Genomic DNA, 18,429 nt, shown 5'->3' with positions numbered 1-18,429 from the left:
ATGCAGCTCATAGTAGCAAAATTAAATAAAATGCAAGTAAATAAATTCTAATTAATAAAATTAGCACTCTATTGCAACTCTCCGGCAACGGCGCCAAAAATTGATGGAGTGTAGAAGCTGGTGAATTAAAAATTTATTAAAATGGTTACATTGCAAGTATAGTTCTTAACTCACCGAAAATCTGCCTATCAATTTAGAAATATGTCACAAAAAGTTTAAATTAAAATTACTGGGAGTTTTAAGTCCCAGGTCGTCTCCCAACGAGTTGCAGAAAAGTGTGCTGTTTTATTAATCAGATATTCCAAAAAGTTGAGCTAAGTAAATTGGGATTTAAATTGAGAAATTTTAAATAATATAAATAAAAGCCTTGACTGGGAATTGATTGGTTAAAATCTCTATCATTGATGGAATGATTTTTAAGATTGATTTATAATTAATGGTTACTCTGTTTGGTTATCCTTTACTAGGTAAGGGAAAGTCAAACAAGTTGGAATGCCAGATCTGTTCACGAGTTACAACCCACTTAGTTCAAAGGGATTGGCGTTAGTGACAGGATAGCAATCCAACAATTAACCCAACTACAAATTTTTTCTTCAATCCTTCCAACTCAAGAGTTCCTTTTAATCAATTCCCCATCAAGTAATGAAACTACTCACGCATTGTAAATAAAGAATCCATGGCACATGAAAGGGAATTAAAAGAAGACATGATTATTGGAATTGAATTTAAATTAAAAAGAAATAATCCTTGCATTAATTAATCATAAAAGTATATGAATGACAATATTGAACATAACAAAGAACATGGAAGAATAAAACCAAGTTAAGAGAACAAACTAGAGTGATGAAGTCTTGATGAGGAAATAACTCTTCTCAATATTCCAATGCTAAGACCAATTGAAAGTTAAGATTCTAAAAGCTATAGAGAGAAAACCTAAGAGAGTGAAAAACTAGATCTAAACTACTAAATGAATGTGTCTTCGTTGTTTCTACATATTCTCCGACTCTAGTCTGCTGTTCTGGGCCGAAAACTGGGCCGAAATAGGGTCCAAAATCGCTGGTTTCGGATTCTGCAGATTATGCAGATCGCGCATGTCACGCGATCGCGTCGTCCATGCGGACGCGTCGCTTGCGCTTTTCCTCTTCACGCGTTCGCGTCATCCAAGCTACCGCGTTGCTTGTGCTTTCCAATCCGCGCGGCCGCGCAAGCCATGCGGCCGCGTCACTGCGATTTGCGCTCCTTCGCGCGGTCGCGTGAGCCATGCGACCGCGTCACTTTTCGCTGGTTATCTCCTCAAATTCTTGTGTTCCTTCCATTTTTGCTAGCTTCCTCTCCAATCTCCGTCTCATTCATGCCCTATAAAGCCTGAAACACTTGACACACAGATTACGACATCGAATGGAATAAAAGAGAATTAAAATTAAATAATTAAAGTCTCTAGGAAGCAATTTTCAAACATGTAATAAATTCAGGAAGGAAATCTAAATGCATGCTAAATTGATGAATAAGTGGGTAAGGATCATGACAAAACCACACAATTAAACACCATATAAACTATAAAATAGTAGTTTATCAATGGTTTTTCATTTTCATCAACTGACCATTGCACTATTTATGAGTTGATTCTATTGACATTAAAGTAGAAATACTTTTCTTCTTTATCTTTATAATGTGCAACAACTGTCCAAACATTTATGATAATATATTTTTAAGTTTGACTTGATATCTTTCATGATATTCCTCTTAATGATACTGATTTGTATAATCTCATCTTGTTAATTTGGTCATCTTTGATTAATTCTTACATTGTTTATCATAATAGTTAATTATAATAAAAAATAATTAATTATGTTTATCATCATAAGCTATCAAATCAAATCTTGACTCAGAAAGTGTGCTATTACTGATGAATGTTGCAACAAAAGCGAATGGAAGAAAAAGGTTTTAGTTTACACTTTTAATTTACATGTACTTAGCTTAATGATAATAAAAGTGAATGTACTAATTTTGTTTTTAATTTTTTAGATATAATAGTCAACAATTTTTTTGAAATTTATAATTAATTCATTCAATGTACTAAATTTTTTGTTTTTAATTTCATCATTCAATTATGTGTAACGCTGAGTTTATTACAGTATAAACCAATCATAGTGACAATAATAAGCCAAAGAAAGAAGATCCGAGGGGCTTAATTGAGAAAAAAGATATATTTTGGTCTCTAGGTTTCTTATTACTGAAAATATCTGAAATTCAACTAATATGATTTTTTAAAAATTTCAGTAGAATTTTATATAAAATTAGAAACCTCCACCGTACCAAATATAATTTTCATGCTTTCACAAACCAAACATGTCTTTAAACAATTTTAATAAAAATTCGGCAGAATTTTCTCTTAATTCAAAGAGCTCTACAAAAAAATTTATCAATTTTCACCTAAGAAACAATTGCAAATATAAATTAAAGTAAATACACATTTAAACAAACATCAAATCTTAAACGTTCTGGTATACATTCCTTTATTATTTTACAATTTTCTAGTAAACAATGTTTTTGAAAAGGTGTCACTAGGTAACCGTCTCCCACTTTCGTCCTAAAACTCTATCATAGAAAAAATAAAATTGGCATAAAATTTAAACAATTAATTATATTTAGAGAAAAAGATGCAATAACCCATGAAATATAACAACAAAAAATTTAAAAGATGCAAACTCCAGTGGATCACAAAAAAAAATAACACAATCCTAATAAAAAAGACAACTTATTAAATTTATTTGGTAAAAATGATTCAAAAAGTCATTAAACTTAATTAATCTAACAAACCTAATTGATAAAAATATATTAATTTAAACTATAAAACCTAATTGGCCTAAAATAATCTAATTAAAAAATAATGTTAACCTTAATTAACAACCTAAATTGATTAAATTATTTTAAACACAAATTTTCAAAAAATTATAAATTATAAATTTTAAACTTTAAACTTCAATTTTAAAACCAAAATATCGTAAGTAGTAAATTAAAAAATAAAGCAAAATTTAAACACAAAATTCAAAATAAAAATTTTCAAAAACATATAAAATTTCAAATAGACTTGTATTTTATACAAAATTAATAAAATACATATAAAAATACATAAAAAATTAAAAACTAAACCTAGGATTTTTTTAACAAAAAATTAATAAATTGTAGAATGGGGAGAATTTATACCAACCTAGAGGAGGAACGACAGTGGACAATGACAACAGCAACCCACAAAGCAGTGACGACGGTGACGGATCCTGTCAGCGACGTCTAGACTTTTGGTGTCTTGGCTAGGACAATGCAAAAGATGGACTCATTTTCTGCGAAGAGAGGAGGACATGAATGGTGGTCGTGGCGGTAGAAACGCTGGGAGAGAAAGAGAGAGGGAGAAAACGGTGAGAGAGAAAGAGAGAGGAGAGGGAGAGAAGTTGCAGAAATAAGGGAGGAGGGTTTTTTATTTTGAATTTTAGACAATTATACCATTGGATTTAATCTCAAATAAATCCACTAATAAGGTGTTGGATGTTGCCTGAACGTTGTGTTTCACTAATTTGCGTTACCATCAAAATTAGTTACGAAATTTTAAATTTTGCATTAAGTTATTTCAGGAACGAATTTTCACTCATAATCATCAAAAAATCTGTCACCAAATGTAACACTCTAATATTCAAATCCTTATGCTTGAGTCATGAGTCAATGATATTATGGTGGTACGACTCTCATGTAGATTTTTAATACATAATTATAAGTATAATTGAAAGGAGTATTAATCGAGAAGCCTGAAAAGAGTAAAAATAAAATCGCGAAGTCGTATCACTCACGCATTGACAACTAAAAGATAAAACGTGAAGTCGAAAGCGATATAAGGATAAAGTCATAAAGGAGAATAAGAGAAGGACGATATATAGATATATAACATAAGTAAATAGCCACTAGTCGCGACCCGCGAAGTTTAGGCCGGCTTGGGTACAGTATGAAAGTAGTTGACAACAGTATCTTCTAATCTCTCCCAAAAGAAACATAAAAGCCTCTATAGGCAAGTTCAAAAGAGTTCAATACATAATATAAGCTTTTCAAAATAAAGATGGAGAGATTCTAAGCAAAATATAAAGTAGAGAGTATAAAGATTTTTGCCATCTCTCATATGAACCACAGCTCAATTCTGGGCACCTGGACCTGTATCTGAAAAATAAGAGATATATACGGAATGAGAACCCCCGACCTATGGATTTCCAATACGGTAAAAATGTCAAATAACTACAATGCATTGTAATAAAAACTCACTAAGCATCCTAAACGTCCTTTCACCCAATATTCACCTTATATTTTCGCTAATCCATAGACAGGTAAATGTCATAAGGGAATGCTAGATCTAATTCCTCTTCCTCATGCTTCCTAACTTTCTTTCTCTCCAACAAATTAGAATCAGAATTATAAGCCAAACCATCACCAGTTATTCTGTCTCAGTAATTCTATATCAATACTTCATATCCTCACGTGGAGCTAGTGAAATCACTTCACTACGTCTACCCAGGGAGTTCAAATTATCTCATTCAGTAATCATCATTTTAAACTAAACAATCATTATTCTATTTCAACAAGAACAGCCCTCAGCGTCAACCAACACCAGCATGAGAGACCTCTCAGTTGTACAAACACAAGCAATACAAATAAGTAATACATAATAAGGTACAAGTAGAACAAGTAGCACATAATCAGGTAACAGAGCATGTTTGTACAATTTAGCAATCCAAAACAAATAGGCAAACCTAAACAAGTCAAATATATGCAAATGATGTATGCCTTCCCAATGGCTGATGAGTCTCATCTGTCGGTTATAAAGCCAACCCGACAAGTCCTGGTAGCTAACCGTGGATGGAACACCAAACACAGAGCAAGTGGGACAACGCCGCAACCCTTGCATCTTACCCGCGTACCCAGAGTAGGGGACAACCTCACCACTGCCTCTTACCCAGGCGGTGTTATAGTTCTCGACCCGAAGCAAGCGGTGACAGAACACAGTACTTGCATCTTACCCGAAGCCTCAAACTATCCCGGAGCAAGTGGATAACACCACTGCATCTTACCCGGATTCACATTCAGAAACACATTTTCATTATCATTACAATTCATTTCCACACATCAACTCATTCACAATTCATACCCAGAGTAAGTGGATAACACCACTACATCTTACCCAGAGCAAGTGGATGACACCACGACGTCTTATCCGGAGGCATATAACAATCAAGTTCAAGTTCATTTTCATTATTATTCCAATTCCTTCATAATCATTAATTCATTTCCCATACATTCTCAATATCTCTACACTTCTTAGTCATATACCCAGAGCGAGTGGTCATTTCCACCACCTCTTACCCGACACCTCTATCTCATTCAATCATATGCATATACATACTCCACCATGAATCAATATTTATCACAGCCATCCGGCTCACAACATAATACACAACCAGCCATAATTCACTAACAAGCATAGCCCTTCGGCTCATGGCATACATAACACTCCCACTATCATCCTTAGCAACTCATACAATCATCATTACTCATCATTCATCATTGATTCTCACTTTACTTCATCCACAAGTTACCACATGTCCTAGCTTCTTTTCATTACTAGGCATACTATAAATATTTAAGACTTAGAGGATGAAAATGGAGGCTTAGAAGTCTGAAATTCAGCTTTAAGAACTCAAAAATCAACTTTTGCTGAAAACAGGGTCACGCGTGCGCATCGCCCACGCGCACGCGTGGAAAGCAGAAAAAGGAAGTGACGTGTTTTATGCTCTTCACACAAAACTAGCACCGTACCAGCGCAACTTTCTGGATCTTCTACTGGGCACTTGCATCAATATAGCGACGCGTACGCGTCGACCAAACGCACGTGTGAGAGAGTAAAAATCGTGAGTGACGCGTGCGCGTCAACCATGCGTGCACATCGGAGTACATTTACCAAAAATTTTACTAAGTTAAAAAGCTGCAGGATTACATTTCCGAACCCCAAACTTCCGACACACATAACTGCTTCTACAAAATTCCTTTTTCAACCATTTCAGAACCGTTGGAAAGATCGTTGATTAAACTTTCATGAAAATCTAATTTTGAAGAATTCCTAACTCCGAGGACCGAGTTACAGACCGCCGAAATTGGTCAAAATCAGTTTTTACCCAAAAATAGAAATCACCAATTTTTCCAATGTTCACAAGCCAAGTTCATTTTCACTCATCCAAATGACCCCAACCCAACCACATTCACATAATTACACTCAACCAAAACCAAACCTATCTCATCTACACAATTTCACCAAAAACTATCAAATTCCACAACTCAATTTCTCAAACTTTATTATTCAATAACCAAACCAATTATTCACACATTCAATATCTAAAGTCCATCCAATCTCTTATATCATCACTTACCTTCCTTACCTCTTTCCGGCCTCCGGCCCAAGATTCACGGCCTTTGGCCCAAATTCACAATTTAAATGCATATTCCATAAACCAATATTCATTATCCAATTCATCAAATCCTCAACACACCAAACATACAAATTCACACAATTCTCAACCCAATCATTAATTTACATTACATATCAACTATGCATATTAGTACCAACCATCTACACAATCCAAACTTAATCCTAGGGGTATCTTGCCTAGAAATTCTCATCACTCTACACGGTACTTAAATGAAGCCTAAATCCTACCTTAATGATGACGGTTCACACCCAACTTGAATTCTTTTCTCCAAGGCCCACAAGCTTAAACCTCCACATCAAAGTTCGACAAGTAAATTGAATCTTCCCGTTGTGCACCAAAATCACCAAATACACTAACATAACCAATTTCACATATATACATTAACCTAGGATTTATGAAAAATGATAAATCACAAGGGTTGGAGGGTTCCTTACCTCAACCCAATGAATTTTGTGATGAATATCACCAATGGCTCATACTTGAGCACCCCTAAACAACCAAAATCACAAGATTTCTTCAAAATCCAAACCAAGATCGAAATACAAGAGGAAAAACAAAACTGGGTAGAAGAGAGTTAAATGCTCACCACAAACCTTACCTCGAAGGGGAGAAGAAGAGTGATGCGTGACCACAAACGGCTCGTCAATCGGAGCTCCGTAGCTCAAGTTATGGTGGTTTGAAGATTGAAATTGAAGTTGGAACCCTCCCCTCTCACCTCTCTTCTATTTCAGTGTATTTCTCATGAAAATGGGGGGTTGTGGCTGCTGAATAGCCTTAATAAGGCTATATATATGTTGGGTCTTGGGCCCACTTGAGTCCGGTTCACTTGGTTTAGTCCGTTGGCCCAACTTTGGGCTAAAACCTTCAAAATTAGAGTTTTAAATCGTATTTTAAATATTTCTATCTTCCCAAATTATAAATTCTTATTTCTTAAAATTATTCACTTCTAATTAATTTTCTCAGCCACAGTACCGGACAGATCGCAGCCGGTACTGCCAGTCAAATTTCCAGTACGCATTTTTATTTAGAAAACTATGTTTTCTGACTCAAAAAAATTCATTGAGTCCAAATATCATATTTAAATTATCAAATTTTGATTGCTAAATTTTCTAACAATATTTGCTCCTATTTAATTTATTATTTAATTAATTTTGATTTGACCGAATTTTACACCAAACTTGCTGTAACGTCCATCACTAAATCCGATGATATCATAATGTCAACAGATATAATAAAATAATATATTTTTGTGTAAAATGTATTTTTTGAAAGAATTATTTAATCAATTAGCCATTAGAACTACTATTGTTTAACTGATTTTTGGGCTTAATTGACGAGGTGAATGAATTTTGATCAATTAGGTTAAATAGTTTAATTTAGTCTGATTCTTAGAACCATAACACAAATCAGATATAAAATAAAAATATTTTTTTGAGTAATGTTTATTCTATAATAGATTCCACTTTGGCCAATGAGCTATAGTTCAAATGACTTAGCCTCGGTTTCGAGTCTCACTCTTAACTTTGGAAAAAAAAGATTCTGCCTTGTATATGCAGTTCATTAGCCAGTGATAAATTCTTAAATGGAGTTCTGATCCACGACGGATTAGTCTTTTCCTTATCAGATTGAAGATACCATGGAAAACAAAAAAAATCCTCGTTATGACATGCATGTTTGTTGCAAATTATAAGTGAGAAGCCAAAAAAAAATTCTTAGTTTTTGCATGCATGTTCATTGAAAATTGTGAGTCATTTTATTGTATTTGTAAATATATGAATGTATAATTTATTGAATTAATTTTATTTGTAAGTGTTATGATTTTTTTAATTCAATTATTAAAATAAAAAATAATATGATGTTTATTTTAATATAATGATAAAATTAGTATTCTAATTAATATTTTGGGAAAATTGGCAACCAAGTAGAGGAGGAATTGTCGTGTAATAGTTATAAAAAATTTATTATGCTGTTAATTATTGTTACAACATAGCGACGAAATTATTTCAATAAAAATTTGCTTGTTTATTGACCAATTAGCGATATATTCACTGTTGACGATGGTGAGAAATTAAAGACTCCATTACAACTGAAACATTTGTTAAATACCTATATCGATTTGTTACTAGTTTGAAAGAAATTTATGATGACATTTGCAATGGTATTGCAACTAATTAACTACATATTATTTTCTTGGAGATTAGCTACTATTTTATAACTTTGCTTTCTAATTTAGAATAATTTTGGTTTAGCGACAAAATTTCTATGAATTTAGTTAAGAATTTTCAAAAATTAGCTTTACATTTGTTACAAAATGTGATATATTTACGATCACGTTAGTGGTCAACTTGTGCGACGAGTTAGGTTTGTAATAATTTGTTGCAAATTAGCGATGACTAGGCATTCCATTTTTACTACGAAGTTAGTTTGGATTTAGCGAGAAATATGCTATAGTAGAGTTCATTGACAATTGGCAACTACTTTTTAGTTTATTTCTTCTATGGAATTAGCTTTAATTTAGTGATGAATTTGAGAATATCAATTCGATCACTAAAATACTTTTCGATAGATTAGCGATTGTTGTGTTTTCCTCAAATATTTGCAACTTGAAATCAACGAGAAAAGAATTGGTTGCTATGCAGTACCTAATCCGTCACAAATTATATTTTGCGTCAGATTAACGATGATTTTTTTACTATTTTTCCCGTAACTAATTGACCTTATTCTAGTAGTCATGCTTATTTGTATAAATAGAACATGTTTGCTTGCTTAAATAAATCTTGTTTATTTTACGTACAAATTAGTAAATATGTCTCAAATAAAAGAATACAAATAATATGTGTGATTAAATAACAAATATGTTACACAAATATAAATAAACTGAATTGAATATATACAAAACAAATTTTAAACTTGAGAAAATGAAAAAAATAAGAAGAAAAAAGAGAAAGAATTATGGAGAACGAAGAAAAAAAATAGAACAAAGAAAGATGAAAAAGGAGAAAAACAAAAACAAAAAAAAAGGAACAAAGAAAAGAATGGAAGAAACATACTTGGCACATGCATGCATAAAACTCTTCAATAAAATATAACAGACTATTACATGAACAAATCTTTTTAATAACTAAGTTAAATAAAATTAGTCCAAAATCATCCCATTAAAACCACTCAGACATACGTATATATTCTGCACTTATCCTATTGCTTAAAAGAAAAAAAAACACATACATAAAAAATGGAGACATATTAAAAAAAGAGAAAAAAAAGATAGATAAGTACTTCTTCTTATCTTATTACTGTTACCTAATTGACTGTACATCATTGATATGATAAAATTATAATAGATCTATTAGTACTTAAATAGCTAATTAGATGCCTTCTGAAATCTTTAATATATAGTGGTTTCACTTGCACAAAATGGTTGAAAATTAGATCTAACAAATTTGACAGAAAATACACCATTTTAAAGAATTCACAACAATCTAGCATTGTCTCATCAAACTCTCTCCATTGTCTTATTTATGCCAAAAAAAACGAAAGAAAAAAAAAACTAAGTAATTGAATATAATTTGTTGTGGTTTCGTTGATGCTAAAAGTGAGGTACATATAATGTATATGTAACTCAATATTAAAAAATTTGTATTTGCTTTCAAAAAAATTTTCTTTAAAAGATTTATATGTTTATTGCAAAAGAAAAAATTCTATGTTTATTGTAAAAATATTTCTCCTTTTATTTTTTTATGTTGTCGTCGTCTTTTTCTTTGTTGTTTTTTCCTTTATTCTTCTTATTCTTTTTTCATAAAATTTCTAAAAATACAAAAATAAATAAAAAGTAATAAAAGAAAAAACACAAAAAAAGGAGAAGACATATTAAAAAAAAGAAAAAAAAAGATGTAGCAGAAGGAGAAGAAAAACGGTTAAAGATAGTTAATTGGATTTGATTACAAATATTACCAATTATTTTCAAAACTCCATTATTTATATGACTATTTTTAGTGAAAATATTGTATATGCAGAATTTCACGTACGATTACAAGTATAATATTAAGTACTAGTTTACCAAGGAGCATATGATCATGATATTATATAATTTTCAAACAATAATATATTTATTTCAAATATTTATTCATCATAGAAAGTGTACATTCAAAAATTATGAAAAATCACCAAATAAAAATTACATCTTTATTTTTGGCAATATGAAGTACAAAAAAAGAAAAACAAAAATCACCAATTAACCCATTTTCATTTGTTACTAAAGAAGCTTCAAATATGGTATGCTATTATATGTCATAGCTTATTCTTAACATGCTGAGGGCCAACTTCTGTATGGATCTTTGAGTGTGTTAGTATTGCCAGGCCGTGAGAAAACCATCTACATGTATAGTACATAAATGAAAACCAATTAAATTTACTTGACCCAACTCTCACTCTATGAAACATATTCAAATTATGATTAATTTTATTCCTTTGTCCTTATCAATGAACCCTATTTTTTGTTAATAAGTAGTATTAGGAATATAAATTCTAGCCGCATAAATATCATTTTAATTAAAGAACACACAGTCTATTATTTCTTTCTTGATTTAGGATTTAGGTCTAGATTTATTCTACAACATTCCACAAACCAAAATCCCATAAATGAATATTTTCCTTGGTGTGGGATTATTGGGATAATTAAATTATCCTATGAGGCCAAAGTTTCAAGTTCAAAGATTAAAAATTTGGTTACAAGATACATGATTTAAATTAGATATATTACGGGATGTACTGCTTAACTATATGAGTAATTATGCCTTGTGTGTAATAGATTTTTATTACTAGATTTTTATAGTATTGTCTATATAGTACTATAGTAACTTAGCTATGCAATAAATAGTACCTGGTAATCTCCAAGTGTTCGTGACTTAAAACCAGCAGCACAATAATCAAAATAGTATTCCCATGTCCTAATAAATTTTTCATCGAACCCAAGAGCCAAAATCTCACTGACAGAACAATTTTTTTTTAAATAAATGTTAGTGTAAGAAGTAATAGAATAAGAAAAAATAGAAATAACAAATTTCAACAATTAGCTAGTGCATGGTATAAGTATTAACTTCAATCTAATAAAGTATGTTCCAATAAAATTAATGACATACCTATGCTTTCTCATGAAGTTCTTCCTCCACCACCTTAATGTTTGATGGTAATGGATTCCAATATTCTCAGCATGCTCCACACTACATTACTTAAGAATGTTCATTTCTTCATTGAAAAAACAGAATAACGAAAAGATATGCTCTTGGTTATTGGATTCTGTAGTAACGTATAAATTGTACCATAGTCTTGATGCAGTTGCCATGGCTGATGTTACCCTACTTAGGGAGGGTAGGCATCCTCCTGGAAAAATATATTCTTTTATAAACTCGGAACTTCGCCTGTACTCGTCGTAAGACTCATCCGGATACGATATGAACTATGTTGTAAGATAATCATCTTCAAAAGTTAGTTAAAATTTAAATACCAAAGTAGCTAGTAGTAAGTATTATGTCATAGAAGTTTTTATAATTTAAACATTTCAAAAAAGAAGTTATACCTGGAGAACTAGAAGTCCATCATCTGCTAACACTGAATCGCAACAACCGAAAAACTCTTCCATATATTCGTGACCAACTGCTTCTATCATCCCACTAAAATACCATACTACATGTTATGCAATATGTTGAAAAATATTGCTATTCTATGTAGGTTTGCAAAGTTAAAATACAAATTTACTCACACAGATATAATCCTATCATATTTGAATGTCTTTGGTAGTTGGCGATAGTCACATAATAAAAGTTTGATATGATCCTGAAATCATGAATTCAAAACACTTAGCATGAGTAGTATTCTCACAACGATCTCAATTGTAAAATGAAATAATTAAATATGGGGATTTAATGTCTACCACGAACATATTCCATTTGGCTTGTATTTTTCACTTTACTATGTTATTTTATATTAAGAAACTAATGAAAACATATTAGCTTTTCATATACCTCAAGTCCAGCATCTCTAACTCTTTTTTCTGCAAGTTTCAACTGTTCCATAGACAAAGTGATGCCAGTACATTTGCATCCAGTTTGTTTGACAATTTCAATGACAAAACTTCCCCATCCGCATCCGATGTCAAGAACTTCATGTGTGTTGTCTATCCTAGCCTTCATATATTTCAACAAAGTTGATATTTTAAGTACATTTACAATTTACCAACCAAAATACATTGATAAAACAATATTCAAAGATACTCACTTTTTCAATGAGAAGAGACATTTTTCTCATTTGTGCATTTTTCAAATCTTCATCTTCATTCTATATCAGATATCCAAATAGACAAATAAGAGAAAATGTGAATAAGGGATATAACAGAAATTGAAGAAACATTTTTTACAAGAAAGTTGGACTCAAATATCAGAAATTCGTTGTCTTGCCTTGAACACTGCACATGAATATGTCATTGTTTCGTCCAAGAACAGTGCAAACAATTCATTACTCTTGAAACAAACCAAAGAATAAGTGTAAGAGAATTATTTTTAATATAAAAAAATATAGACAATTGAGATAAATTATGAAAACAAAATAAAACAAATAAAAGTAAAATATTAAATATTTCCGCTAGCACTTCCTTGTCAAGTAATGATTTTAGTTGACATAAAATAACTTCCAAATCTAAAAATGATAACTTATGCATGGAACTCTTTTCAATTCTAGTTATAGAAAGTTGTAAGAAAGTTCTTTTATTATTGCAACTCGTTTAGAATAATTTCAATGGAACTTGTAACTTTGGTAGTTCTTGATCTTATACCAGATCATAGTGTCTAGAGATGTTGCGACGAGCTTGTCTAAGAGAATTTTTCCTAAAGTAATGCTTAAAGAAGAACTTTGCAGATGCTAAACCAGCTGTAAAAAAAATTGGTGTCCACCAACCCCTGAAGACATAAAAAATCAGAAAGGGTTGAAAAAAATACAGTTACAATTTCAACACTTCAACACATCATAATCAACTTACCTATTCTTTTTCAATTTTGAGTTTGAAGCATTTGTTGAATCTCTACTTGCTTTGATGAAAATCTGTACCGAAATTTCAAAAACACATGGAAGTAAATATTAAAGTCTTGTACCCACAGTTATGTGTCAAGTATATCCTAATAATGAATATACATACCATAAAAAGATTTAAAAGACCTTCATCTTTATCATCAGGGGAAAAATCTCCATTAATATATGCATCTGCAAGGCCTAAATCAGCTTGCGTCATAATCTGACAAACACAACAAAAAATATTATTTTAGTTTCATACAAAAAGTAGAAATGAAAATCATTAACTTCACTTCATGCTTACAACAAAAGCACATACCTTCCAATAAAATTGGGGACTATGGATTCTCACAACACACTTCAAAGAGTTCTTCGTATTATTTCCTTCAAAGGTAAACATTGTTCCTCCATCTTCCAATAAACTGTAAACTCCTCACGGCAAGATATAAAGTGAGTCAAGAACTAGGATACAATCAATGCTAAAATCTTCTAGAATACCATTATTTTAAGGAACTATTGTTTTAATAGTATTATTGAGTATGAATATGATACTTACAACTTGAAGTGTAAAAGAAGTATATTTATAATAAATGTCTGCACACTTTGAGAAGTGAACTTACGTTAAACATCCGGTAGTGATATAGGAACCTAGGAATTTCGTCACGAAATGACGTGCTCCGAGTTCCTTCCAAGAAGGTTCCATGTGTTTTGGGTTGGTCTGAAGGGAACAACATCTTCCAAGAATGCCATATGAAGCAATCTTACCAGCCTAAAAGTTTGGAAATGAAATATTTTCTTGAAATGAAATTGGCAATTTATATTGGATTTTATTGATGTAGAAAAGAGGCTCGATTGTCTTATCTACGAAAAATTATTACTTTTCAACAAAAAATATGTGTTTTCTTCTCATTTAAATCAAGTTTGCTTTTACTACCTTCAATCCATCTTCATGAAATCCACAACCTGAAAAGCACAAATTTTTGCTCAAATCACATGTGTATTTAATGTTCATCAAAATCTCTCAACATAACAATGGTTGTATGTGAAAAAGAAAATATGATTAGATATGCCCAATTTGTTTCAGCTATCTAGAATTTCATTATAATATTTTTGTGTATGTTTTTTTTGTTTGTTTTAATAATTTAACCAAGTAAAAAAAAAGACCTTGGTAGGCACCGCAAAACCAAATTCTTCTTTTTCCTTGAATACTTTCAAGTTCTTGTACAGCTTTGAATGCAGCAACTGATGGAATTAGATGTCCAGTTGACCACTTAAGCAAGGTATTTTTTGGGGTATGCTCTGGATTCAGAGTTACAAGAAAGGGTAATCTTGTTTTATCAATATTCTGCAAATCAGAATATAAGATCAACCAACAAGTTTTATTCATAGTTCACTTCTTAAGTTTGAATCACTTGCCTTCTAGAATACTTCGCTTATGTACAAAGCGCGCACTATATAAATTATTGCTAACCTGAAGAATGTTGAGCCAATATGTCAAACAAGCTGTATTATTCTGAAATCCAAGAAAATTCATTGCACTCCAAGCTTTTGGGTTTTTAGGCATTAAACTTTTGTCATGATGAAGAAAAATATCACTGCCAATAGAGATCAACAATACTTGAGAGCATCATCATATCCTTTTATGAATTTTCTTACTTTTAGAAATAACTATTATAAGCTCCATTGTCATGTTCCCTGTGCGGAAGGTAGTAAGGAGTTAGGATGAATTCTACCTATATACATAGTGAAAAGCACCAAGAATTCTTCGCTCATCATATGTCGCTTCATCTCCTAGTAATCTTAAAGTGTCTGGTGCATGTGTTGCAATTATACGGCCTTCGTATGTTTCTCTGGAACCATCTTTGCATTGCACAACACACCCTGCAATAATATTTCTAGACTTGTTACTTAATTAGTCATTATCATCAATGTTTGACAAAAAGGTGTGCATGAATAAATATCAAAAGCTTAATCAGGGAGTGGACAAATCAATCACCTTTTTCTGATGATGAAACCAATTCAACCTCACAATTAGCTATTATTTGAACACCTCTATCAAGAAGCTCTGTTTTGACCTGGTTATTATAACAAATAATTAATTTCAAAATCTTAATTTATAGCCTAAACTACAAGATATCTAGTATAAGTTACACTAAAAATTTCACATAGCATTACAAATGATTACCTTCTTAATATAAGTGTGCGAGCGACCTTTAATAGTTAGCCACTGTGGTCTTCCAAAGAACTATAGAGATAAAAAAAGGATCAAGTGCATCAAAAAAAGTCTTTTATTTTATTTAAAAGTAGTTCATTCGTTATTGTATAAAATTTGAAATAAAAATTATCTCCTTACTAGCTGAAGATGTTGAAAATTGCGACAGAAGGAGAGAACTGACAAAGCAGGAAAGCTCATAACCCTTTTAAAAGAGCATGGCCATATAGAACCACAAATTGGAATCTACATGCATTGCATGTTAGAATTAATAATCATACACTGAGTCACTTACCAAAGGAATGATATTTATAGAAATCAAAATAATATAATAAGATGGAAATGAACTCACAAGGTAGGCCTTCACAAATAATTCAGAATAACCCTTTGACTTTATGAATTTCTCCAAAGTCTCATTGCGGTCCATATCCAATTCGTTGTCAAACATATCAAGATAGCTACATTTATAATTGGAGAAAGACAGAACAAACTTAGTATTACTCTTATCCATTATTAGTCCCTTGCTAAGTGTATGAAAACGATCGTTGTTATTTATACCCTACTCACATTAGTGAAAGAATGGACTTAAGCAAAGAAAAAGTGTAGATACAGATAAAGAATAACTTGCCTTATAACATCATCTTTGAACTTAATAATTTCTCTAACCATTTTCCAGAAGTAAGGGTTGATCACATTTTTCTTTTGCGCAAACAGGCTAGAGACCCCATCTTTGCTGCCCCATTCGTAGCCACAGCCACCATCAAGGCTCACAGCGAATGACATGTTTGATAATTCCATGTCAATTCCGAGATTCTCAAAGAATTCAATCATATTAGGATAAGTTACCTGTTCAATAACCCATATTACATTATTTTCAACTTTCTATAATATAATCTATCTTAATTTCAAGTCACAAAAATGCCTTTAGCGACTAAAATTTCAACTACATATATTATTATAACAAATTTATTTAAATTTTAAATTAGAGTTGCTTCTATATAATCGAGGTAGATGAGTAAAGTCCAATATATAACACAATAGGGTGAAATTTAATTAATTATTTAGTAGGAGTAAACAAATTTTATTACTATGTATTGTTTAAATATTTTTTAAAATCCACTGGGCACACTTGGCCCATAGCCATAAACGTGATTCCGTCCCTTACTGTTTCGGATAATGTGGCCAAGACTAATTTGTGTGTAAGCATTTTGAGGCATACCAACAAAATGAGAGAACTAGAGTTAAAGGCAATGGAAGAGTAGTTAATTAACTAGTAACCAAAAGCTTTTTGAGATGAAAGTGCAACAACACTAACATAAGAAGAATGAAAATTGTATGTGTAGAGACTTAAAATTACCGGGTTGAAGAGCATGAAACCAAGGTCCAAATCAATACCATCAACATTCACAGTTTTTGCATGGCCTCCCAAATAATCTTCTTTCTCATAAACAGTCACATTCACTCCCTCTTTGGCCAATGCATACGCTGAAACCAATCCACTTATTCCACCACCCACCACTGCCACTCTCATCATCTTAATAATACTATATTATTCAACTATTATTCTTATATAAAATAATAGAACAACCAAATTATTTTATGAAAAAACTTGCATGGACGCCCTATATTTATAGTGGAGCATTTTGTATATGTAAGCACGGCATCCCTATTCCTATCCTTGCTACTCTATATTGGGGGATTCACTTAATTCTATACTTGGAACCACTCAATTGTATGTCCACATAGAAATTGAGTGCAGAAATTAATAATCAATTTCGTTAGGTAACTAAGAAGATATAGCCAATAATAAGCCAATAAACATATTTAAATTATATTTTATATTAATTAATTATTATTAATTTTTAATTATTAAATTTTATTTTTTTAAAAATACAAAATTAATTATTATTAATTACCTCTTTTCACTTTAATTTATCTTTTATCCTTTATTACGTAAATCCTAATTTTTCTTTTCAACAAAAATTAAAGTGCAAGCTAAAAAAAACACCAAAATATAAAATAAAAAATTATCCAAATCTTAAAAAAAAAACATACAAAACATAGGAAAAAGAATCATGTAAAACTAATAAAAAGAATCATCCAAAATTTTGGCTTGGGTTGGTCGAGTGGTCAGCTCACTCGTTAAGCAGGTGTCAGGGATTCGAATCCCATCTTGTGCATGCAGCAACCGATTGTTGTGTGTACGGTGAGAGACTCGTGATGGTGCGTTGCGAGGAGAAAGCCACGGAGACCATGCATCGCAAATGAAGGAGTCGCCATGGATTGGAGTAGTTAATCGTGCATCGCGAATGAGGACCGGCGGTGGCTGCGTCCCAACAGATGGGGGTCGCGGCAGTGCAGATGCGTCGGGCCGGTAGGCGACGGCGTCGACAAAAGAAGGTCGGCAACGGGACGTGTGGAAGAGGTCGCATAGCGCGACGGTGGTTCGTGGCACTACAAAGTTTTTATTTATTTGTGACAGTTTTTTCTTTTATTTGTGGAAGTTTATAATCCCACCAAATGGTTTGTGGGGGTTTCTAAACTCTCAAAATCTGAGATGCCACGAGATCTTTTGTCGGGGGGTTTCTGTGTGTGTTTAGTGGGAGTTTTATATTGGACTTTTGTGGTGATTTTAAA

General features: G+C 31.8%; 1 protein-coding gene across 1 annotated transcript; it reads right to left on the bottom strand.

Annotated features, from left to right (window-relative positions):
- Positions 1 to 10,756: 10,756 nt before the first annotated feature.
- LOC130948527 (uncharacterized) lies at positions 10,757 to 17,326 on the bottom strand. Its single transcript, XM_057877288.1, has 24 exons — positions 17,150 to 17,326; positions 16,421 to 16,638; positions 16,145 to 16,250; positions 15,934 to 16,038; positions 15,766 to 15,825; positions 15,577 to 15,655; positions 15,314 to 15,461; positions 15,052 to 15,175; positions 14,745 to 14,925; positions 14,515 to 14,543; positions 14,201 to 14,349; positions 13,900 to 14,002; positions 13,708 to 13,803; positions 13,552 to 13,613; positions 13,348 to 13,471; positions 12,974 to 13,036; positions 12,795 to 12,854; positions 12,542 to 12,703; positions 12,280 to 12,353; positions 12,097 to 12,190; positions 11,840 to 11,976; positions 11,660 to 11,740; positions 11,401 to 11,506; positions 10,757 to 10,893 (listed from the first exon to the last, which is right to left on the bottom strand). The coding sequence occupies exons 1-24, from the start codon at positions 17,324 to 17,326 to the stop codon at positions 10,822 to 10,824; spliced, it is 2,610 nt and encodes an 869-aa protein (XP_057733271.1). The 3' UTR covers positions 10,757 to 10,821.
- Between the last annotated feature and the right edge of the window lie 1,103 nt (positions 17,327 to 18,429).

Source organism: Arachis stenosperma, chromosome 9 (genome assembly GCF_014773155.1).
Source record: "Arachis stenosperma cultivar V10309 chromosome 9, arast.V10309.gnm1.PFL2, whole genome shotgun sequence".
NCBI lineage: Eukaryota > Viridiplantae > Streptophyta > Magnoliopsida > Fabales > Fabaceae > Arachis > Arachis stenosperma.
This window is presented reverse-complemented; position numbering and strand designations above follow the sequence as displayed.